This window comes from Chaetodon trifascialis, chromosome 12 (assembly GCF_039877785.1).
Source record: "Chaetodon trifascialis isolate fChaTrf1 chromosome 12, fChaTrf1.hap1, whole genome shotgun sequence".
In the NCBI taxonomy this organism is placed as follows: domain Eukaryota; kingdom Metazoa; phylum Chordata; class Actinopteri; order Chaetodontiformes; family Chaetodontidae; genus Chaetodon; species Chaetodon trifascialis.
In genome coordinates, this window is record NC_092067.1 from 24,101,804 (window position 1) to 24,126,343 (window position 24,540).

A 24,540-nucleotide genomic window follows, 5' to 3' on the forward strand; every position below is an offset into this window, starting at 1 on the left:
GAAAAAACAATATAGCAGCAACAAAGTGTGAGCGGTGAGATTTTTTTCGTGTCAAAGTTGTATAATTCTGCTCTATTTCCTGAAGATTTTAGGTCGTTTTAATACAACAGCTTTAAGGACACTGAGACAAACTTCGCTAAGCTAACTTTAACAATGTTCCTGGTCTCAGCTTATGCTAGCGGCCGAGTAGTGCATTTTTATTCGTTCCTGTCTTCATAATGGTCTGTTTTTTCATCGTGAGTGTTACACTGAAAACAGCTTTTCGGCTGTTTGAATGAGTAGATGAGAAAAGGTTCCTTCATCAAATAACCAAGGATACTAGACATCCGCTAATATTTGCGCCATGAATCCATCCAATCCGTTTGGCAGTCCGCAAGGTGGAGCTTTCCAAGCCCCAAGCAACACTTTGAAGACTGGTTTGTTCCAGTCATTTGGACAGCAAAGTTCCAGCAATCAGGCCCAAACTCTGGGCTTTTATCAACCATCAGCCTTTGGACAGCCCTCACCTCATGGAAACTCCATCTTTGGACAGACCCCTGCCTTTGGACAGCCGTCTACACAGTCTCCCTCGCTGCCTACAGTAAGCCAAGCTCCTGCATTTGGACAGCCATCTTTAGGAATGAGTAGCTTCGGTAGTAGTCCCGCACCAGCTTTTGGACAGACCAGTGGGCCGAACCAGGGTTCAGTCTTTGGGCAGACACCTGCATTCGGACAGCCTTCTGCATTTGGACAGGCTCCAGGATTTAACCAGCAGCCCCAAGGATTTGGCAAACAGCCACCAGGGTTCGGCCAACAACCCTCTGGGTTTGGAAACCCTCAGATGACTTCTGGCTCCACCACGACCTTAGGGCAACCTCAGCCACTGGGTTTTGGACAGCCTGTGTTTGGACAGCCGTCATCTACCAGTGTCACCACCAGTGTGTTTGGCACAGCTCAGAGTGTGACTCAGAGCAGAGGCTTCAGTTTCAAGCCGGCCAACGAGGCACTGTTCAAACCCATCTTCAGTGCCAGTCCTGAGCCCGCTAACCCTCAAACTACTTCAATGTCCGGCTCACCTTTTGGCAGTAGCGGGTCCCAGACGAGTACCAGCGCCCTGAGTAGCAGCAGCACCACCACCACTGGCTTCTCTCTGTTGACTGGGGCTAAGTCCGGTCCGCTGGGCTTCAGCTTCTCACAGCCGGCCGCAGCGCCCTCCATCTCTGCTCAAGACAACCCACTAACAACAAGCAAAAGCAGCGTCCCCTCCAACACTCTGCAGTTCACCTTTTCACAGCCAGCCGCCCCCTCCAGCTCCAACACTCAAGCATCCACCACCCAGCCCACCACCCCATCGTCTTTCAGCTTCTCAGCCAACCCCCCACAGCCGCAGGCAACATCCCTTTTTGGAGGAAGCAGTTTTGGTCAGCCTTCAGCCTTTGGAGACTCCAAAGCTAAAGCTGAAACAAGTACTGATGGGAAAAGGAGCAACCTGGAGGTCCTAGGGGACACAAATATATTTGCACGACTGAGCAAAGGCACCAAGCGCAAGGAAGATCCACCTGTCTCCAGCAGTGGCCCAGAGAAGGCTGCCGCAGAGGAGGATGTTCCAGCAGAAGCAGATTCACCAAGACATCCCTCAAAGAGGCCCCTAGTGCGGTCCCGTGGCCCACCAAGAGGCTTATTCAACAGGGCATTGAGTGATCTTCGTAGAGATGGCGCTAACTCAGCGAGACGCGAGGCCACAAAGGAGACTCAGCAGCAAGCATCGACATGGGAGGAGACAGAGAGGGAAGAGGTCCAAGCTCAGGCTGATAACCTGCCCGCCACACCACCCACAGCTCAAGCTGTGAGCAGGGACATGCTGGAAAAAGCTGAAGAATCAGGTAAGGAGCACTCATCACACACACTGTACACACCAGGGTGTGTATGAACTGCTGAAACCTCTCTTATGCTTTTAAAGTACGTCTGTGTGATAAAAAACACTCTTAAATGACTCTTAGTTGTCAAATTAACTTTTTATTTACCAGTTTATGAGAGATTAACTGACCAAATCTCTTCACATGTAGAATTACTCTGCAGTGTTAAAGTGATGAAGCTAGTTTCAAGTCCTCCACACCTGATGAGAAACCTCAGACAACACAGAATATACACGGATGCATTTTGTTCCACCTCTGGGAGGGAAATCACAGCAGTTTGTGCTTCTGAAGCACAGAAACACAGACAGAAACCTTCATCCTGCTGGATTTCACAGTCTGCCTATTACCCATCATCCCTCTCTAGACACAGCAAAAGCCCCAGACCCGCAGCCTGAAACCACAACCCCTGTGAAACGTGACTTGCACAGGGAGAGCTCGGACAGCCTGGGCGGCGTGTCTCCCATCGACTCCACCACCATCCTGTGCAAGAATGTGCCTCCAGCCCTCAACAAGAGGGACGTGATCGAGAAGCACTTTGGTCGTTTCGGCAAAGTCCGTAAGATCTACTGCCGGCCCGCCAAGAACCTGGCCATAGTACACTTTGATGACCATGTGAGTTAACTCTATGCTGCTTACCCCGATTAAAGCAGGTCACCAAACGCTGGCTTTACCAAACCTGGCAGTTAATAACCAGTTTGGTCATCAGCTAGCTTTGCTTTTTCAGCACACTTCATGTCTGTGTTATTTCTGTTTTCTATAGCCAGAGTGGAGCATTGGTTGTACTAAGAGGTGTTTGGACTTCATATTGTCTTTCAGACTTTGCAGGTTTAATCTGTAACACTTGGGATAACCACAAACGTTAGCTCGCTGACCCACTAATCCTGCTCTATGAAACAGGCCAGATCAACTGTATCGACTCTGAGCTGAAATCACTGCTAACTGTTATGTCTTTCAGGCGTCAGCAGCAAAGGCAAAGAAGAAAGGCAAAGTCCTGCATCAACACGATCTCCTTCTCCTGTGGCAGAGAAAAAAGCAAAGTAAATGCAACATATTTGTGTAAAATCTCAGTTGATATAGAAATAAGTGCTGGTACCCAACAGTCACACTTCTGCTGGATTGATATTAATGTGTAGAGATGCAGACCTAAAAGCAAAAGTAACTACAAATCGGGACTTGTTACATAGTGATTTAAAGAGTCCTGAGCAGTTTATTTCCCTGCAGTGAGTAACTCAATTGGTTCTGAGCTGTTGATGTTCTTCGTGCATCAGGTCCAGGTGACAAAGGGAGCAGACCTGCAGCAGGAACAGACGAGGCTGAGGGAGAATTGCAGGAGGACACGGGGTCCAAGGCTGCTTCCTCCCCACTCAGAAGACCCTCACTCAGAGCTCCTGCGGTCAGCAGTATGGTGACCCTCAGCCGCAGGTAACGCCTGCACCTGGATGAAAGTGTTTGTCTTTATTATAGTGTTTTAAATTTTACTTCAGTGAGTGTGCGACTGTCTTAATGTGTGTCTTTTCACACATCAGCTCTCCGGTGAAGAAGTCAGTGGCCACATCTCTGCAGTTTGACACTGAACCCAAAAAAGACAGCAGCGCAGAGGCCCAGAGCTTCGAGCGCCCTGTGCCCTCCTCCCTCCTGCACCTCATTGGCCAGGTGGCTGAGACCGCTGAGGACAAATACCGCCTCCTGGAGCAGAGAGACAAGATCCTGCGTCAAGGTTAAGCTGCCTGTCACACCAGTCCATTGCAGCCATAACCATGGCTAAAAACATGAGAGAGGCCCTAACCGTGTGCTTAATGTGTCCACACAGGTCGGCCCAAGAGGACGGACCTGGACCTGTCCAAGGTGTTTGTGGGGACATGTCCTGACATGTGTCCAGAGAAGGAGAGGTTCATGAGGGAAACCCGGAAACAGCTGAGCATATTCGAGGTCATCCCAGATACTGAGATGGTAAATATTCAAAGCTTATGCTCGACATTCAGACTGAAGAGAAGAAACTTCTCTCAGCTGTGAGATGTTACATCCTGTCTCTGGTCTTCTTAGGTGTCTCTCAGACACTTCTTTTTCTTTTGCAACATAAGTGATGTGCTACACTCCTGTTTAAGTTCAGAAGAAGAACAGAAAGAAATGCTTTTATTGTCTAGTTGTTGGTTATTTGGGTCCATCTGCGTGTGGAAACATCTGTGGAAAAGGTCCCGCTGTGGGTTCGTCTGCTGTCCAGACTAAATGAAAGTGTCACGTCCTGTCCCGGACTAGGTGGATCACACAGCAGCCATCAAGGAGTACAGCCGCTCATCAGCCGACCAGGAGGAGCCCCTGCCCCACGAGTTGCGCCCCCTTCCTGTGCTCAGCATGACCATGAACTATCTGGTGACTCAGATCATGGACCAGGGACGTGACAACTACCGGGACTGGTATGACTTTGTCTGGAACAGGACCCGCGGCATCCGCAAGGTGAGCTGCCCTCTTCAGATGTTTAAATCTATGAATAAAAACGTGACTATGCTGTGCACAAGCTTCCCTTTTCGAGGAGCATGACACGTATTCTGCAGGCTGATTTCAAAGCTCCTCCTCTGTCACGTCCACAGGACATCATCCAGCAGCACCTGTGCTGCCCCGACACGGTGTCGCTGATTGAGAAGTGCGCACGCTTCCACATCCACTGCGCTCACCACCTCTGCGAGGAGCACATCTCAGCCTTCGACGCCAAGATCAACAACGAGAACATGACAAAGTGCCTCCAGAGCCTCAAAGAAATGTACCAGGACCTGGCCACGCGTCACACCTACTGCTCCCAGGAGGCCGAGTTTCGCCAGTACAGCGTGCTGCTGAAACTCAACGACGGCGACATACTGCGGTCAGTCACATACACCAATGATCGATGGGTAGCATCTTTAGCTTTTTCAGTAAATTAGCAGAGATGATTGCGTGCGTCTTCATCTGTGACGTCTGTTAACATTCACTGCATTTTGAACCCGGTCCTCACACTTCATGTCCACACAGTGAGGTGCAGCAGTTCCGTGAGGAGGTGCGCAAGTCCCCCGAGGTGAAGTTTGCCGTGCAAGCGTTCGCTGCAGTCAACAGCAACAACTTTGTGCGCTTCTTCAAGCTGGTGAAAGGAGCCTCCTACCTCGCCAGCTGCCTCTTACACAGATACTTCAATCAGGTTCGAAGCTGTTTCCTGCATGAAGAAACATGAGAATTGTCACAAGTGTGGGTCTGCTCTATTATATGTTAATGCTACTTCATGATTGGTACCACATACAGCCTTTGATTGAGCATCATCAGCACATGAATCTCTGTGTTTCACTGGTTTTAGCAGTGATTGGTTGCCACAGCTGAGGGAAGCAACCATAGCCACAGAGTAGGCTACAATAACTAGGAGTCTGGTGAAGCCGAAGGCGTCGAAAGCGCTTAGTGTTTGTGTAATTACTCTTACTGCCAGAAGGGGGAGACAGAAGTTCCACACTGCAGGTTTAATATGTGTAAATCCTGTTATTCTGTGTGTGCGTCCCTGCAGGTCAGAGCTAAGGCCTTGAAGTGCCTGAACCAGGCCCACACCGTGGGTCCACGATCCACCCCGTTTTCAGTCGAGGACATAGTTCGCATGTTAATGTTCCGCAACACTGCAGAGGCGACTGACTTCATCCAGCATTACGGCCTCAATGTCGTCGATGAGTGAGTGTCTACTAGTTGAATGAAAGATTTGAACAATTAATCATGGCCCCGCTATGTTAAGTATATATTAAGTACTGTAAATATTATATCTTTAGAGTATTTTGTGCAAATGTCCAACAAACGTTTCACAAAACGTTGTTCACAGTATGGTGGAGCTGAGTCGGATAACCTATCAGGAGCCAGACCTGCCTCTGTCCCAGAAGAAGTCGGAGGTCATCCTCTCAAAGAAGACCGTGCTGCTCGGAGAGGTGGTGCACGGTGGCCCCCTCCCTAACCCTCTGCAGCACATCCCCGTCTGCAGCTTTGACTCCCAGAACAAGTACCGCGGAGAAGGCCCTCTGGCTGAGCCCCCCCCCAGTCAGTTTAAAGGTATTCACCTCATTTCACTGATGCTGAGCCAGACGCAGCCGAGGTTTGATTGTTGTTTTGATGATTTTTTTTTTGTTGTCTCAGCTATTGCCGCCAATGTGGAGGTTAAGGCACCACCCAGCGCTGAGCTGCTGACGCAGGTCGTCCCAGTCAAGGCTCCAGACCTGCCCTCCGTGTTCGGGTTGCCTCCAGCTGTCCCAGATGAGGCTGGAGAGCCCAGCGACTCTTACCGCAGCTCGACCCTCCCAGCGGACGCCCGTCAGCTGTTCCAGCCGATTTCTCAGCCTCAGCCTGTCAGACCTCCGTCACCACCACCCAAACCTCAGCCAGTGTACAGCAATGAGGTGGGTGAGATATCTCAGCTCTCTGTCCCAGAGGACAGTAAACGTCTTTCTGAAGACAGATGTTCTAATTATTTTCCCAGCAGTTCTCCAGTACATGATTATTTTGCAGCCACAGCAATGTGCTGTAGTTACAGCACGTTTGCTCTGATCCAAGTACATGTACGCGGTACATGAGGTACTGGAACTGGAGTATTCATTTTTCCTCTACTTCATATGACTCCACTGTGTTCACTTCAGAGTGAACTTTGGCACTTTTTACTCCAGTGCATTTTTCTGATGGCTTTACAGACGAGCCACAGTGTTAAAGTGCCGCTGACACATTCATGCATCTGTACTGATAATCCAGTAGTTTAGCACTCCGAGATGCAGCCTCTCTTAAGATGTTTTCATATTTTAAGTACATTTTATGGGCAGAGCTTTTGTGCTTGTACAAAAATAAAGCAGAATAGATGAAAGGGTTCAGTCTGTTTTAGTGTCACATCATTGAAGCAAAGCTGAACTTGCCGTCCTTTTGTTTTTATTGTGCATGGCAGTAACCGTGCTGTTTCTGCCCCCCCCCCCCCCCCCCCCCCCCCCCCCCCGCAGGACATTGCTGCTGTGCTCGACTCTGTGATTGAAGAGGTGGTTGAAGCAGCAGTGAGGGAGGTAGCTGATGCTGGCGCCAGCTACGCAGCAACAGCTCTCACGTAAGTTCAAGTGATCCATCTGTCCCGCTTTTATTGTTGAAAGCATGTTTTACTTCACTTCCTTAGTTGTCATTCATTTATTTCATTACAGTGTATAGAAACAGTGGACCCCTCTTTGTTGTTTTTATTGAGATAACTAACTTCTGCCTTTGTTTCTGCAGGGAGAGCAGCGTGCAGGCAGAGTCTCTGGTGACTGAGGTGATGGGACAGATGCTGCAGGAGATGTCCTCCACCGAGATCAAGCTGGAACAGGAGCGCGTCGCTGAGGAGAAACGCAAGCTGGAAGAAGCCAGGTGGGTCCACTGACAGCCTGATGATAGCGCGCTGTATTTTAGACTGTGGCGTCATCATTTTATTTTCCAGAAAAACAGTTGGGGCAGTCATCATAATCACAGTATCATCAAGCTCACCCACACTTCTTTCTCCCTGTCTGGCACTGGCAGGAGGAGGCAGGAGCACGAGGCCTTCCTGGTTCAGTTCAGCTTCTCTCTCTGCACAGAGATCATCCACGAAGTTTTAGATGAGACCGTCAAGGAGACGGCTGCCTCTGAGATCCAGTAAGGCTTTGAAACTCAACCAAAATCAAATCTGGTCTGATTTTATGTTCATCAACAAGTCTGTTTAAAATGAAATATATGAATATATGATAATGAAATGCTGGAGCTAAAGAGGAACATCATGAAGTTTAATGTCTTCGATTGGCTCGCCTGTTTCCACAAATGAGTTCCACTGAATTTAAATTGAGACCTTTTTCATTCCTTCTTCAGGCAGGCGGTGAATGAGAAAGCAGACCGTGTGGCTAAATGCACCGAGCAGGTCTGCTCAAGCCTCATTGAGGAGACTTTGAATGCAGACATCGCTCTGTTGGTTGAAGACATCCTTGAAGCTGAGCTGCAGCGCATCCACAAGTACATCAAACGGTAAGAATGTGAGAAACCATCACGTGGCGTTAAACGCTGCTCTAACTCTGGCAGAATGCACTTTTAACATCCCTTTATAACTTTTCCGATGTGAACCACCAGGTGGCGTGATGTGGTGGCAGTGCGTCGGCAGCTGAAGAGACAGATGAGAGGTTTCCCTGCGGCTCCTTGCTGTGTGGACCCTCGATTCAAACTGAAGGCTCTGGCTCCCAGCGCTCCCACACAGCCCTCCATCGCAGATCTGAACCGTGGTTTGGTCAACCTGGGGAACGCCGGCACCTTGGCCCTCTCCAGCACCAGGTATGTTCCTCTCCGCTCAGCTGAAAAGATGGTGACTATAGTTAATAACCACATTGTACCAGGTGCTGTTACATCATTTTCAGCACATTTTGTAGCATGTCATCTATTACAAATCACTTTTTACTCGACTGTCTTTGTCAACCTTGACGTAAATGTCACTTTACTGCTCCAGTCACATGTTGTGTATTTTGTAAAGGTTGTTGAAGATGAGACAAGAAGTGATCCACCAGATGAGAGTCCACTACTTCTATCAGCAGCTGCTCGAGTAAGTCGTGAGCGTGTTCGTGCAGTCAGCGGTCAACGTCACAGAGCAGCGTTTTGACCTGCCTTTCTTTCTCTCAGTGAGACAGTGTGGGCACCTCTCGACCTGCCAGCGCTGGTGACGGAGAACATCCGCAACCCACCGGACCGAATCTTCTGGAAAGCCGTTCTCCTCTTACCGAGCGACCACGAGAGCGTAGCCAGCCTGGCAGACCGGTAAGAAGCTGCAGAAATGCGTCTCATCGACTGCTCCCAGCGTTCACTGACCCTCACACCGACTGTGTCCTCTGCAGGATCCTGTCAGACTGGCTGGAGGTGAAGCTCGGAGGTGACAGGTGGTCAGAGGAGAGCGAGGAGCAGCATGATGGCATCCTGCAGACCCTCTGTGTCACCAACACGCTGCAGGAAAAAGACCAGCGCATTCACAAAGTCCACATCAGCGTCAAGGTAAGCTCAGACTGCAGTCAGCGGGGCTCAGCTTGTTTGAGAATATACAGCACAGAGCGAGCTTTTATGTTTTCATAGTGCTCATTCAGTATGTGCAGTGACATGCAGCATGTCCGACTCGTCATGGTGAGCTAAAAGGCTATCGTGCTAACAGAATGAAAATCATAATAAGGCTAATGATTAGAAGAAGAAATAAAATGCATAACAAAATCAAACTAAAAATGATAAATATATGTATTTTCTAATGGTGCAGATTGATGACTTGTCATGTTTTAGCTGTTTAGTTAGTATATGAGCTTCACCCAAGCTGGTATTGATTCATTGCTGTTATGTAGGTAGATCGAGATATTAATTGCTGTGTAATGTGGGACTTTGTGTCTCTCAGGCCTCCAGAGGCCCTCTGACCGAAGACGGCCTGTCCAAAATGGAGGAGTGCTGCGAGCTCCACGGGGCAGGAGCTCTGGTCATGCTGCTCCCCGCCGTGGCCGCCGTCGAGCCCGGGCAGGACGAGCAGGATGTACCCCTGCTGTCGGCCCTGCTGCAGCTCAAACAGCTGCAGCAGGCCAGCACCTGGCACTGCCCCCTGCCTCTGGTCATTCTGGTGCCAGGGCCCGACGGTGGCACGGGTCAGATACAGAAACTCGAAGAAGGTAATTAAAACAGCTAGAATCATGGGAATATGTTTCATCTTATACTGATGCTGATAAGAAGCAGGCCATGGATTGGAGGTTGTATGTCAGGTGGTTTTCATCTAGACAAAATGTGTAACCCCTGAACCGTTTCTTTCGTGGTCCCTCAGCCCTGACACTGCAAACACTGGTCAAGGAAGGCTTGATATCGGAGTACTCGTTCCTCTTCATACCAGAGACCACAAGTGACCTGCAGGGATCCAAACAGGTGCTACTTATACACATCCATGTTTTCTCTTTTCTGTTTAACGTCTTTCACTTTCATCATCAGGACTGTCGGAATTTGATAGAAATAGCAATGTGTTAAGCTAAAAGTGAGCATAATAGATGTTTTTTTAATAACGATGTGAAAGGTGTGAGCTTCAGTTCATTGTTTAGCTGTACGGCCGCAACTTTGCTTCACTGTCATCGCGCTGATTTGAGCCGCAGGAGGCAGCTGTTTGCAAGGAAAAGCTCTACAAAACTACTGAACGCTACCTGCTAAGCGGGCGAACTTCATCCAGTATTCACTTTTAGCTGTTTTGGGGCTCTACCAACCTTCCAGAGAAATATGTTTTCCTTTAGCTGCTAAATGCTCCACCAGTTGCTAACTGTGACTGTGTGAGTGGACCCTCCTTCACGGCGAGCGGTCACATGCCACAGAGGTTCAGAATCACTGACATCGATTGTTGGATAGCTTTGTAATTCATTAACTTCTCTGCCATCTCTCCTGTTGTGTGTCTCCAGCTAAGCCAGGCCATGAGCTGGCTTCTGGCCCATTCTCCACCAGCCTTCCCACTCTCCTGCCAGACCCTGGTGCAGCTCGTGGAGGCCGGTTTGAGCCGCGAGTTCACTCCCAGAGTTTACGCCCACCGCCAGGAGCGGGCTGCTGCACAGCTTCCGCCCGAGGAGCCTGCGCCTATCATCCAGCTGTACAACGCCGTCCTGGCTCACATCGCTGACAAAGTGTCATCCCAGGAGCTCAGCAGGCTCTCGTGGCCTCCAGGCGAGTTCTGCCTGTCCGATACCCGGGACTTTGTCCCTCATCTGGGCTGGAACTCTGTCCATCACCTGGCCTGGCTACGCAAAGCCATCCTCAGCCTGCAGCTGCCACAGTGGGAGCAGCTCTGTGCCACAGGTCAGTGACTGAGGTGTCATTTTGTGCACAGTGTTTATCACTGCAGAGTTTTCACTGATGACCCTCTGACTGTGGAAAACCCTCTTTAGTACAAAAGAAACGCAAAGATGTGAACAAGAGACTCACAGTCCCTGTATTATCCTCCTTCCTCTCTCCAGACTCCTGGTCTGAGATCTGCTCCTCCATCTTTCGGTACGCCACTCAGATCCCAGTCTCACGCCGCAGTCAGCCTCTCTTAATGTCACGGCTGGAGAACCTTCTGGAAAGGGTCAGGCTGAAGGGTCACCGTACCCGGACCCCCAGATCCACGTTAACTGCCAGCAGCTGGGGCGACATAGACCAGAGCTCGCGTCCAGCCTTCAGTCGGATCCCGTGGGACGACGTGCTGGTGATTTGCATAGACCACAAGCTGAAGGACTGGCAGATCCCCGGACCACCTGTCTGTGAAGGTGAGGACGCTCTTCGGGAAGGTTGCACGTTTACCACACGAGCCGACTGATGACGTGTGACTCGGATTACCATGTGTCTTTTTTTTGGTTGTGTCGTTAAAGATGCAGTGACGGAGGACGGGGAGATCCTGGTCTACTTCCACACAGAGTCGCTGAAGGGCTTCCAGCCGCCTGAGGAGTGGTCCCAGGCCATCAAGCAAACCCACAGGGAGAAGCAGCAAGAGAAGGAAGGGTAAGAAGAAGAAGGAAAAACTACATATTTGATAACCCGCTCAACCACCTTCCAGCTAACGTTAGCTTTTGATGCAATAGCAAAGGCGTGGATTAAATCTGAAATATCAAAACACATCTTTGACACATTTATTTCAGGCTGCATGTAAAACTGCATGTTATCAAGCATTTGATGTGACATTCAGTGTTTTTACTTCCAGGCTTAAAGTGCTCCTCCTCTGCTCCCTCCTTTTTCCATTTCCTCTCCGTGTCTCCCCCCTCCATCCTCCTCCACCCTCAGGCCAAGCGCAGCTGCCTGTGCCACGCCCACCGGCCTGGCCCTCAGACAGAGGTTGTTCCACAGTCTGGTGGAGCCCCTCGAGGCCCCGACAGCCCCGCTGGACATCACACACACCCCCACGGCACAGGAGCTCCTGGCCCACAAAGTCCTGCAGAGCTTAGAGGAGGAGAAGGCGGAAAGCAAGAGGTGCAGCTACGCTTTTTAAACTAGCCTTCAGTTAGTGTTCATCGACCCACCGTTTAAATCTTGCATTTGTGACGTAGCTCAGATGTAGCTCACTGCCAGTTTTGAGGTCCTTTTCTTACATGACATAATCTACAGCATGTGTGTACTGTCTACAGGAGCACGGAGCAGCTTCAGCGGTGGCTGGACGGCGACCCCGTGGACCACTTGTCCACACCGCTTTTCATTCCGTCCTCCACTCTGCTGTCCATGCCCACGACAATAAAGCAAGCACCCACAGACAAGACTCGAGATGTCGCTCTCACGCAGGTACGACGAGGTACTCCCCTCACCTCACTCAGTGACGCTGGGACAAACTGTGCCCTTCGTCAAACAGCCGTCTGGTAGAAACGGTGAAGGCTGCAGGTTTGCTCTAACCAACACAGCTTTACACTTGAAGCTATTAGGTATAAGGTATTGGCAGTTGTATTAAGCTTCAAGCTTTACAATAGATTATACATTATTTGTAGTTATCAAACAAAGAAGTTGTGAATTCTCACGTGTGGCTGCAAATGAGCAGAGATCCATCAACCATATTCTGTAAATGTTGCCATCATGAATTGCCGTAATGATGCATTTTCATTGATTCGACCCTCCAGGGGCCAGAGTCTGATGATCTGTCGGACAAAGCAGACTGGCCTAGAACCACGCCTGTGTCTATGTCATGGCGACTGAAGGAACTGGAGCGTCAGATCCTGGCGAGCCAAGAGGAGGAAATGGCCTGCAGACTGAAGCTGAGCGGTCTGCTGAGCATCGTCGACGACTGACGAGCTGGGGGAGGGATATCTTTGAGCATCTGACTCCGCAGCGTTGCAAAGGCTTGAAAACTGAGGACAAACAAATCTGCAGCGAGAGACTGCAAGGATTTATTTACTGAGCTCATGGAAATCATATTGCCGTGACTTTCATCTTTGAGTGTTGAGGTCAGATTTTACTGACTGAAACAGTTTGTAGGTTCATATAATAGGAAAAGAAAATCAAGATTTGTACTCTTGGTTTAATTTTCTGCCATTGACTGTGCATTTACATTTATGTGTGTGAGTGTGAGTGTGTGTGTGTGTGTCATAGAACAAATATGTCTTACAGTTAGAATGGCGTCTTTGTTGTTTGAATATATTTTTGTGCTGTTGAGTTATGAAATCAAATTACTAAACAGCTAAATGTTGAATAAAAGTGTTTTTTTTTTACATAAACCTCATTTAGCTCCGTTTTCATTCTGTAGTGTAACGGCTCACTTTGTCACCGTGATCAAAACACGAGCATGTGGCGTGTTTGTCATAGAAGCGCTCTGATTGGAGGACGTCGTGGCAGGCCTGCCCCTTTCCCTGCCCCACTGCTTTGTGATTGGACAGCCGACTCTCTGCTTATGTCTCTCCATGTCGAGAACGAGTCGAACGGCACCGCGAGGTTCCCTGGGAAATGAAGTATGAGGTGTTGCTGCTTAATGAACCTACTCTCCTCACAGCACTACATTTCCCATGAAAAAGCAGAAGGGGCAGAGTGTTTAGGTTGGCTGAAAAGCAGTTCATTCATATGTTTCAGCGGAGGATTCAGCTTTGTATCTGTCAGTAACTGACATGACTGAGGGAACGTGAGTATTTAGCTTAAATTAACGGAAAAAACAGCTTTCTCTCTGCGGTAATAACGATATTAAAGCGGTGTGAGGTACTTACGTTTGTGTCCAGAAGTTTGGACACGAGGAAAAGTCGTGAGGAAAAGTTTTTTCTCTGATTCATTGATATAATCCACTGCAAATATTACATTTAGTAGTGATAACTAATACTTTATTACATCTAATCTAACATACACCTCGTTAACCTTCTTTTACATTTTATATCTGCTGTAAATATTGTCAAAACTGATAAGCTGCTAATATGGTTATGCATCAGTTACAATAATTAAACACTGACAGGAGCAAAATCTGTACTTTAACTGTTGTGCAAAATGTACTTAAAATATGTGAGTACATGATGCTTCTGTAGTTCTGTTGTGTTTTTGTACATTGTGGTATTGCTATTTTCACTTTAATTAAGATCTTTTTTTCTGAATCACTGGCTTCACTGAGTAAATATTTTTATTTGTGAGACTTTATCGTGGCCTACAAATCAATTATGAAATCAATGAAAAGTTCAAGAATCCAACAGCAGAGTCAGATGATCTGACTTCAGCACGCTTGCTGTATCTTCCAGGCAGCTGCGGAGGCGAGGGGGGCCGTACAGGACCGATCCAGCCACAGACCTGAGCCGCTGGAGGCTGACCAACGTGGAGGGCAGGCAGACCTGGCGCTATGTGGAAGATCAGGACACCCCGGACAGACAGCAGACAATGCTGGAGGCCTATTCTCTAGGCTTGGACACGGTATGCTTTGAGTCTTTCACAGTGAAATTAGGCCCTTCTGTCTGTTATCTTATGTACAAAAACTATAGCAGTGTTTGTCTGGTAGACCCCTGAAATGTTTGATATTTATCTGGTGTTGATTTCTAAGCAACATTTCTGTCCACAGAGTAAGTTTGTGTCCGACTCTCCGGCTGCCCACACGGCTGTGGATGCAGCCCTGAAAGGCATGAACTTCTACAGACACCTCCAGGCCGAGGACGGTCACTGGGCGGGGGACTACGGCGGGCCTCTCTTCCTGCTCCCGGGTAAATGTCCTTTTATTTGACACCTGTGATCTGCAGCAGCACTCTTTTGTCCTTCCATGTAAGAGATAAGTTTCGTTTGAGGATGAGATCAGCTGGTGGAGCACTACACAGAGCAGCAGAGGATTTCGTGACACTGGTGTTTTTGTGCTCGTGTGTCTGACTGTGGGCGTCCTTTTCTGTGCTTCAGGCCTCCTGATCACATGCCACGTGGCTAAGATCCCTCTGGCTGAGCCCTTGAAGAAAGAGATGGTGAGGTACCTGCGCTCCGTTCAGCTGCCAGATGGAGGCTGGGGTCTGTAAGTCAACATTTTAATGTTTTAATCTTTTAATGTCCTCACGTGACATGAGTTAATGCCCTTAATGTCAGACTCTCTGCAGTATTGATCATGGCAGCATCGTGGACGTGTTTTGTTCTTCTTCAGGCATATTGAGGACAAGTCCACCGTCTTCGGCACGGCGCTGAGTTATACCTCATTAAGGATCCTGGGAGTAGAGCCCGATGATCCAGATATGGTTCGAGCCAGGAACAACCTGCACAGCAAAGGTGGGAAAGAACAAGCTGAAATGTTCCAGAAAAATTCAAAGTCAGATCTCATCAAAGCTGCAGTCAGTCACACCGATTACTGATAACAGACAGGAAAACAAGCTGCTGTCTGTGTCCATCTCGTACAGGCGGCGCTGTGGGGATTCCCTCATGGGGTAAATTCTGGTTGGCCATCTTAAATGTCTACAGTTGGGAGGGAATGAACACACTGCTGCCAGAGATGTGGTAAGTTGGACGTCCTAACATCCCGTTTTATCTTCCACCACCGTCAGTCGTTCTTTCAATACGCTGAAAAAGCTTCGTGATCTCAGCTGAGGTTAGAGAAAACAGGATAATGTTGTCCTGCTGCAGGAGTGGGATTTTATTTTAAAGTCTTCTGTTATTGTGACATTTAAATGGTACTGTGATATCTTGCATTTCCTCTAGGTGGCGCTCTTGTCTTTGTTTCTTTAGCCGTGGTAGCTATTGCTACCCAGGAAAGGGAGAGGCTGTCCAAACACATAGCCTCCTAAAAAATGAATCGCTGACATGTTTCGAAGGTCTGCGTCGGGCAGTTTACTCTGCGTGCAAAGTGAAGCCCATAAGTGATGCTTCTGTTCTGACATACTTAAACTGTTCCAGGCTGTTCCCCACGTGGACCCCAGCCCACCCCTCGACGCTGTGGTGTCACTGTCGCCAGGTCTACCTCCCCATGAGCTACTGCTACGCTGTCAGACTGGCTGCAGACGAAGACTCCCTGGTCCTCAGCCTCAGACAGGTGCTGAACCCACATCCCCTCACCAGGGGGCGCCATACTCATTGCATTAAAGCCAGATGCTCAGCGCTTTCATGCAGGAGCAGCTTTCTTGTCATCAGACTTTTTCTGAATGAGCACTTTAATTGAATGGGTTCTGAAAAAGGCTTCATTGACAAGAGAAAGCTAAACCTACGGAACCTTTTCACAAAAGACGAACATGAATCACAGACTGACACGACAGAGATGGATGACGAGTGAAAGGAAAAACCATCAGAGTGTCTTAGTGAGCCGCTGGGCCACCAGAAGCCTCCAGAACCGCTTCGGTGCTCCACACGGGCACAGATTCCAGTCTCTGGACTCTGGACTTAAAGTTCCTCTTAAATCTCCCACAGTTGTTCAACTCATTTTCACGCTTATCAAGCCAGTCAGTGATCCTCGTGCTCTGCATGTCAGCGTAGGAGTACACAGGAGTGGAATCTTCCTTCTCTGCAGTCCAACTCTGAACTATGTGGAGGGAGCAGCCCGATGCTGCACTTTGTCTTTATCTTTGACTTCTTCTGTAGCTGTAAAATGAACTGAAATGCTGTATAGCATATAGATAGTGCAGACCATGCTGATAAATAACCAAATGTTGTCTGGCTCTTTGTGTTCAGGAGCTTTATGTCCAGGACTATTCCACCATTAACTGGCCTGCTCAGAGGAACAATGTGGCAGCTTGTGACATCTACACGCCTCACAGCACGCTGCTCACCGTCGCTTACAGTAAGCATGCACAGCACACCGAGCAGCATGAGGATAACCCGCTGCCTGCAGGAGCATGTGGCTGCAGAACGGGAACTCAATCGAGACAGATGAAAAAAACATTGCCCTGGCTGCAGGATGTTTTTATGCAGTGATAAGAAGAAGTGAAGTGTTGTTCATCAGAATTTCCCTAAAAGTTTCTCTGTGAATCACTGCGCTGACCTTCTGACTCCTCCTGTCGTCCTGCAGTGGTGCTGAACGTGTACGAAGCTCATCACAGCACCATGCTGAGAGGAAAGGCTGTCAAAGAACTGTATGAACACATCCAGGCTGACGACAGCTTCACCAAATGCATCAGCATTGGACCGGTAGTGTAATAATAAAGAAGGCAGACACGGGGGACAAAATCATGGTTTTTAAGCTGACACTGTAAAGGAAACACAGGATGTGAACATGAAGTGCTGGCCTTTCTCCTCAGATCTCCAAGACCATCAACATGCTGGTTCGCTGGTATGTGGAGGGTCCCTCGTCTCCGGCCTTTCAGGAGCATGTGTCCAGGATCCCAGACTACCTCTGGTCAGTCAGCCGGTCTCTAACAAACAAAACCAACTCCTGTTCCATCGCTGCTCAGAATAGAAGAACTCGTGCTGAATATTCTGATAGATAATGTAAAGAAGTCCTCATGCAGTACTAATACATCCTCAGCCAATCATGTGCAAGAAACTCATTAAGGTCTGTGTTCCAGGTTGGGATTAGACGGCATGAAAATGCAGGTGAGAAGTTTTTTTTAATTCATTTTATTTCCTACATTGCAGCTCAATACTGAACACATTGTAGGAATTAGGTGACTTACTAAGCCCGGGAATCAGTCTATGAATTGTAAAGTTCTTTACGGCCCTCTTTGTCTTAGAGGACAAAGAAGATCAAAGGGCATCCAATGAGGGACACAGGATAGAGGGGGAAGGTTAAGATACAATTCACTGTACCTGAGGAGTTTATGGTATAGTATAAACCCTAAAGAAACAGGATGAGTGAACTCCCCCAAATGGTCGTTGTCTTTGAAGGAAGGTTTATGATTACCAGGTGTGTGTGTGATAACCATCTAGCCTTTTGTTGAAAAGTATAAAAGCCAAGACACTGTGGAGATCTAGAGAGAACACTCTGCATGAGTCTTCCCTCCATGCTGCATGTATTAAAGAGACCTGATTCATCGCACCGAGTCTGTAATTCTTCAGAGAATTAGCAACTCTCAACAAGCAATACGGAGAATTTCCCTGACAACATGAAATAATACGTGCGGAGTTATGTCGTACTCAAAAGGTGGAAACAAAGCAAAGCATTGTCTATTTTAAGTCTTTGACCTTTTGCTTTGATGACATCTTTGCTCACAGTCACCTGGAATGCTTGAAGCAACAGTCTTGAAGGAGTTCCCACATACAGCGGCTTGCTAAGCTGAGCGAGTGAAAGACAGCTGGACAAAAAATGAAAAGGGCCTGAAGCTAAAGTCTGAGCCCCCTGCAGGCTCAGGACTTAATCACACCCTTTTGGTCAAGTCTCTCAGTTCTTGTTTGAGGGGATATTCGTCATTCTTTCTTTCAAACAGCTTCTAGTTCTGCACCACTTCAGTTTGCACCTCTTGTGGATTTTGTGTGTTTAGGATCTTTATCCTGCTGTGGAAGCCAACCTCTGTCCGTCCTCAGCCTTTTTACAGACAGTGTGGCGTTTAATTGCAGAATTTTTTGGTATTTAATTGAATCCATTCTTCCCTCCACCAGTGAAAAGCCGTAAGCATGATGGATCCACCCACTGGTTATCAGTTGGAGAGGTTCCTTTCATGATATTCTGCACCCTGTTTTTTCAGCATTCGCTCATTGTGACTTCATCAGTCCGCAGCACTTTCCAAACTGCATCAGGCTTGTTTAGATGTCCCTTTGCAGACGTCTGATGCTGAATTTTGTAGTGAAGATGCAGGAAGGTTTTCTTCCAGTGACTCTTCCATGAAGGTCATGTTTGTGCAGGTGTTTTGGTGCACAGTAGAACAGAGCTCCACCTCTGCACAGTCTGCTGAGTCTTCATCATGAAGGTCTTCTGCAGTCAAGCGGGGGGGTTGAATTGCCTTTCTGACAGCCCCACGTGGAGTTCTCTCTGAAGTCTCTCCTTGTCCTCCACTGTTCCTGCTAAATGCTTTTACTTAATTCCATCACAAACTGAGGAAGCGACTGCATGAAAACACTTTGCCAGGTTTGAGGAGTCACAGTACTTAGAAAGTCTTGAAATGTGCATCACCTGGCCTTCACTAATGATCATTGTGCTGATTACTGTAGGTCCCTACATGTCTGAGAGTGTTTGTCCACTTTGTCCTTTTTGTTGTGCACAGGGGACCAATGGATCTCAGCTGTGGGACACTTGCTTTGCTGTGCAGGCTTTCCTTGAGGTAACGTAAAAATGTCATATTTTATGACATTATGACGGTCATAATGTTATTATGACCGTCTAAAAACAGGTCATCACATCTTCTTTGTTGGACTCTGCTTCATTGTTCGGTGTAACTGTGTGTGCACATACACGCTTTCTGCACCTGACACATATGAAATATCCTGGACATGTTTTTAAGATGATGATTTGTTATGTTTGAGGAAGCTTTGAGAAACAGCTTTCTATCATCACAATCAATCTATCATCTCAGAGTTTTACTTTTTGTTTTTAAAGCGCTCCATGGTCAAGCCCCTCTATATATCTCTGATCTTTTATCCACCTACTCTGCTTCCAGGTCACTTAGATCCACAACAGAACAGCTCCTTTCCATCCCCCAGACACGCTTAAAAACCGGAGGGGGCCGAGCCTTCTCTGTGGCAGCCCCCAAACTCTGAAACTCCCTCCCACCCCATATCAAATCATGTACCACTATTGTCAGTTTTAAGTCTAACCTGAAGACACACTTTTACTCTCCTGCTTTCAATTCCTCTTAATTTCTTTTTATGCTCTTTTTTTATCCTTGTAAATCTTTTATACTTGGTTCTTGTTGTATTCTTGAGTATTTTACTTATGTATTTACTTTATTTCGTTTTAAATTATCTTTGCTTTACTATATTATTGGAGTCTTGTGTACTTGAGTTTGTATTTTCAAGGCATGTATACTGTTTTGCCTTACCTGTGATACCTGTAAAGCACCTTGGGTCAACTGTTGTGCGTTTAAATGTGCTATACAAATTAAATGACTTGACTTGATAATACAGGCAGTTAGTGCAAAAGCACATTGTTAAACTTCCCTCCATGTTGTTCAGGTTAAAATCCAATCACTGGCGCTTGATTGGAAGGTTTCATGTAGCTGATTATCATAAGTTGTTGCTGGGGTCTTTCAGGCGGGAGCGCAGGATAACCCCAGACTAGCTGAGTGCCTCCGAGATGCCCATCAGTTCCTCGCCTTCACACAGGTACTGCGAGCGTCACAGTGACAGGGTTTTCGTTATCGAACACGTCTTCTTATTCTGCAGCTGGAAAGTGTTTGGCAGCGCTGGTTTAAGCTTCAGTAACAGTCAGATTGCTGCTGCCATCAAACTAATCTCTGATGCCTGACTTGTTTTTCCACTTTAACAGATACCTGAGAATCCTCCCGAGTACCAGAAGTACTACAGACAAATGAACAAGGTAAAACTTTATTACACAAGAGCCCCTTTTGAACACTTTTCAAAGTGTTGCTTAACTAGATCTCAGTCAGGTGTGTCTCAGTGGTGAAAGTGAGGACTCCAGTGGATCAAAACAATCACCATCATAACGTATGATTCCAAAGAGGGAAAATGAAGGCAACAAAAGCCTTGAAAAAGACTGATTTCTGAGTCTGTTTACATGTGCTCTTTTGACAGGGAGGCTTCCCCTTCAGTACCCGTGACTGTGGTTGGATTGTGGCTGACTGCACAGCTGAGGGTCTGAAGTCAGTGATGCTGCTGCAGGAGCTGTGTCCCTCCATCAGCCAGCCTGTCGCCTCAGAGCGCCTGTACGATGCCGTCAACGTGGTGAGTCTGCGCAGCACACGAACGAGTAAACCGACTGATGCTGAATCACACTGAACGTATCACCATCGTCATCTTTTCTCAGTTCATCTGTAATGAAAAGCTCCAGGTTGTGTTCTGGTTTACCACCGTCCTTCGTCTCCCTTCTCCTCGCAGCTGCTGAGCATGAGAAACTCTGACGGCGGATTTGCCACATATGAAACTAAGAGAGGAGGGAAACTGCTGGAGCTGCTCAACCCCTCCGAGGTGTTCGGTAGGTCTGCTGCTCACGCCGCACTGCCAGCTCACCTCACTGCCAGATATGTCCAGTGTTGATTGTTCACTGAGGTGATATCACAGACATCTATTGTGCAATATCCATTTCACAATAACAGCGTCCTGCACGTCGGTGCCTGATGCAACTTGCAGTTTTGTAAAGGCGCTCAGTTCACTGTGAGGCCTCTCAGTGTTACTCAACCTGCACAATACGAAAAAAAGGAAGCAAAGAAGTCAAATATAAATGTGACATTTCTGTCTCCATTCAACATTTCCAGGCTGGAAAACTTTTTCCACTGCAATATCAGGGTCTTCTCAGTTTTAAAGGGCAGAGAGTCTGATGACATCAAGTTTCCTCGTTAAAAAGAGGATGTGTACGTGTTGTGAAATGATGTTTACGGCTGAAACTGTGTGAGTCTCTGCTCTGTCTCTTGCTCTCACACACACCTGCAGGTGATATCATGATAGATTATACGTATGTGGAGTGTACGTCAGCAGTCATGCAGGCTCTGAGGCACTTCCAGAAGGCCTACCCTCAACACCGCACTGAGGAGATAAGGTGTGCTACACACAAGCATACACACTCACTATACGTACTGTGAGCGTACACACTCACTGTACTACACTATGCGCAGTACAATGTGTTTTCTTTGATCTCATTTTCAGCTCCACTTTGGAGGAAGGACTCGAGTACTGCAGGAAGGTACAGAGGCCTGATGGCTCCTGGGAAGGGTGAGACTGGGCTTAGTGTTTCACTACCTGATAACCTTTCTAACAGTCATGCTCAGTGAAAAATAATCCCTCTGTGCTCATGCTCAGGTCCTGGGGAGTGTGCTTCACATATGGAATATGGTTTGGCCTTGAAGCCTTTGCTTGTATGGGTCACGTCTACAAGGATGAGTACGAGTTCCAAACACTGATCACTGAACCCTCCTAAACTCTCAACATGTGAGCTGAGAGCTGAGGCTTGACTCTTCTGTGGGACACGCGTCTTCGCTCTGTTGTGTCTGTCATCAGGGACGTGTGTGTGGAGGTGCAGAAGGCCTGTCAGTTCCTGCTGGACCGGCAGATGTCAGACGGAGGCTGGGGGGAGGACTTCGAGTCGTGCGAGCAGCGGCGTTACATCCAGAGCGACACAGCTCAGATCCACAACACCTGCTGGGCTCTGCTGGGCCTCATGGCCGCCAGGTGAGCCGACGCTGAACTTCAGACATCACACATAGCGTGACCAGAATGTGGCCTTTGTCATATATTTATTTATCTATCACAGTTTTATTCATTTATTTGCTGTTGCCTTTTATTATGTGCATGCTAAACCCTTTATCTGCGCGGTTTATTCACCCGACTACAACATAAAATTCCAGTAGCTGATTGTAAAACTGAATCTAACGAAACAAGATCATCCAAATTCAATCAAATCTGTTGTGGGCGTGACCAGGCATCCTGACAGACGGGCCATTGAGAGAGGAGTCCAGCTGCTGATTGACAAACAGCTGCCCAACGGAGACTGGCCTCAGGTGATTCTCTGCCTCTCACACAGCTAATAGCAGAATAAATCAACCCAGTGACAGTCTGACATATGACGTGAGCTTTAACCTGCCATTGTTCTCCTTCACCAGGAGAATATCGCAGGCGTGTTCAACAAGAGCTGTGCCATCAGCTACACCTCCTACAGAAACGTCTTCCCAGTCTGGACCCTCGGCCGCTTCTCGACCCTTTACCCCGGCAGCCCGCTGGCTGGGAAGGTCAAGCTGTGAAGACGCATCAGACCGTGTGCCAGGACGAAGAAGCAAAATGTCTTGAAAGAAAGCAAACAACAGCCAGAAAGTTCAGACAGTCAGCGAAAGCAGAACCGTCAGCTTTCGGATTGTCCATCATTTCTGTGTGTGTGACCCTTTAAGTGTCTCAGCGTGGACGTTTTAGCCCTTCGCCTGTGCTTTCACACTCGAGTCTGTCAAACGCAGTAACGCGTCTCATTCTTTGCATATCTTTCTGTGTTGACATTCCAGGACGGCTCATCAGTGTCAGAGCTACTCCTGAAAACGCCGTCGTGATGATATAGAAGCAATAACGTCCACGTCTTACACCCCTGCTCCTTCCTTTGCATGTAGAATAAAGAATTTTTCTATCACGTTATAACAGCTGCACGTGTCTTCAGTTAAACAGCTTCACGCTGCTCAGCCAACGCTCAGGAATCAGGATTTTTAACTGCACTGATGGGACCAAATGTTTGTTCTCTGGCTCGTCGGCTCTCACGTGCCGGACGTGTTTACCGCCTTTGAAACACCCAGTATGTGAACAGTGATGTCCCATGATGTTAAAACCTTTATCAGTTGGCAGAGCAGACGCATTTTTCTCAGCGCCACCTCCCACTGCACACGCAGCACCAGCATGTTTTGGTATTTTAGTCCAGCAGCTGCAAGAAGGATCCATGTTTCATGTGCGTTGACGCCCTCTGTCCTTAGACCCTCCACTTGGATGACCTTACGGCAGAATGCGGAGACGTAATTAGTCACCAAATCTCTGTTTTAAAACCTTTTTTTATACCTGCTGATGCTGACTGGCACACCTGAACTTACTGACCTGGCCTTAAAGGTGTGGTTGTGCTGAATGTTTTCAGACGCTTCATTGATTCTAAAAGTTAGTGAATGTTCTCACTGTGTGATGCCCATTTGACAGTCATCAAATATGGGAGCGTCTCATAAAGAGGAGCGTGTTGATGCAGCTGAGGTGAGCTGGAAAGCATGCGGTGGGCGTACCAGGCGTTCAGGGACAGAACTATGGAACTGGTTGAGCCAGTGCTTTCTGCTTTCTGCTCTTTGTTCAGAGTCTTCAGCGTGTCCACACGCTGATAAGACAGCTGGCTTTGTTCCCCTAACCCCACCCTTTCTACCGGGGGGGTGGATGGTTTAATTCTCCCCACAACAACAAGAAAGGCCTTTAAAATCAACTTTAAGGTGGAAATAAGACTTGACTTGAGACTTGATTCCCTGAAGTCTTGACCTGAGAAATGAGCCTCTCTAAAGACTCGAGGATTGAGTCTCTTTAGATTCGCCTCAATCCGACTCCTTGAAGACGTCACTTGGAATTTGGCTCCTTAAAGGCTTAACTTGAAACTTGACTCTTGGAATAATGACAGTAATAGAATCAACAAATAAAAAGATGCGTTATGGGACCTGATTTAAAAGATGTCACTGATTCTTCAAGCTTCAACACTTAAAACATGAGGCCCTAAAAACATGACCTGAGACTTGACTTGTGACCTGACATGTGACTTCTTAAAGACTTGATTGACTTCAATATTTACCTGTCAGGTTTCGATTATGCCAAACAATCACTGCTGATGCAATCAAAGGGAAACTGTTAAAGTACAGCAGTTTTAATAGCCAGCATTCTGAAAAACTTGCAGCTGACTTGGAAGTTAGTATGAAGACGTGACTCCATTCGATTGAACAGAAGGACGAATGAGACCGCAATCAAGCTAAATATTTTGTTTCCCTGGCTCCCAGCCTGCCTCGTTGCCTGATGTGATGTTGTCCAATGTGTGTGTGTGCATTGCAACATGCCACTTCTGTTTTCCTGAGTGAACACAGGTGAGCGTCGCAGATACACCTCCAGAAAGAGAATGAGTGATGTGCGTGTGGAGGCTTGCAAAGAAAAGAAACAGCCAAAATAAACGTCTTTGTTCGCTCTTCAGAGGAAAGAATACAGGTTCTGTTTCCTG

General features: G+C 47.7%; 2 protein-coding genes across 2 annotated transcripts; both read left to right on the forward strand.

Annotated features, from left to right (window-relative positions):
* The first annotated feature begins 245 nt into the window (after window positions 1–245).
* mcm3ap (minichromosome maintenance complex component 3 associated protein) lies at window positions 246–13,078 on the forward strand. Its single transcript, XM_070975370.1, has 28 exons — window positions 246–1,862; window positions 2,260–2,507; window positions 2,851–2,932; window positions 3,164–3,317; window positions 3,422–3,612; window positions 3,706–3,845; window positions 4,152–4,349; window positions 4,484–4,752; window positions 4,899–5,061; window positions 5,416–5,573; window positions 5,719–5,942; window positions 6,027–6,286; window positions 6,872–6,972; window positions 7,134–7,265; window positions 7,416–7,529; window positions 7,740–7,892; window positions 7,995–8,192; window positions 8,389–8,457; window positions 8,535–8,669; window positions 8,747–8,900; window positions 9,286–9,550; window positions 9,700–9,797; window positions 10,316–10,706; window positions 10,865–11,155; window positions 11,258–11,387; window positions 11,667–11,852; window positions 12,008–12,158; window positions 12,488–13,078. Exons 1-28 carry the CDS (start codon window positions 344–346, stop codon window positions 12,653–12,655), a joined length of 6,342 nt encoding a protein of 2,113 aa, XP_070831471.1. The 5' UTR covers window positions 246–343; the 3' UTR covers window positions 12,656–13,078.
* A 338-nt stretch (window positions 13,079–13,416) lies between these two features.
* Window positions 13,417–22,951, forward strand: lss (lanosterol synthase (2,3-oxidosqualene-lanosterol cyclase)). The gene is made up of 22 exons (XM_070975945.1): window positions 13,417–13,479; window positions 14,078–14,246; window positions 14,392–14,530; window positions 14,718–14,826; window positions 14,953–15,074; window positions 15,203–15,299; window positions 15,696–15,831; window positions 16,464–16,572; window positions 16,801–16,919; window positions 17,030–17,127; window positions 17,297–17,324; window positions 18,929–18,985; window positions 19,914–19,985; window positions 20,149–20,199; window positions 20,415–20,564; window positions 20,718–20,814; window positions 21,270–21,375; window positions 21,483–21,548; window positions 21,636–21,716; window positions 21,834–22,004; window positions 22,255–22,333; window positions 22,436–22,951. Exons 1-22 carry the CDS (start codon window positions 13,466–13,468, stop codon window positions 22,571–22,573), a joined length of 2,208 nt encoding a protein of 735 aa, XP_070832046.1. The 5' UTR covers window positions 13,417–13,465; the 3' UTR covers window positions 22,574–22,951.
* The last annotated feature ends 1,589 nt before the right edge of the window (window positions 22,952–24,540 follow it).

Coding starts and splice junctions, on each gene's coding strand:
- mcm3ap (XM_070975370.1), top strand. CDS start 344: ATGAATCCATCCAATCCGTTTGGCAGTCCGCAAGGTGGAGCTTTCCAA. Junction 2,508..2,850: donor TAGTACACTTTGATGACCAT/GTGAGTTAACTC, acceptor TATGTCTTTCAG/GCGTCAGCAGCAAAGGCAAA. Junction 9,551..9,699: donor GATACAGAAACTCGAAGAAG/GTAATTAAAACA, acceptor GTGGTCCCTCAG/CCCTGACACTGCAAACACTG.
- lss (XM_070975945.1), top strand. Junction 17,325..18,928: donor TAGACGGCATGAAAATGCAG/GTGAGAAGTTTT, acceptor TGTTGTGCACAG/GGGACCAATGGATCTCAGCT. Junction 22,334..22,435: donor CCAACGGAGACTGGCCTCAG/GTGATTCTCTGC, acceptor CTCCTTCACCAG/GAGAATATCGCAGGCGTGTT.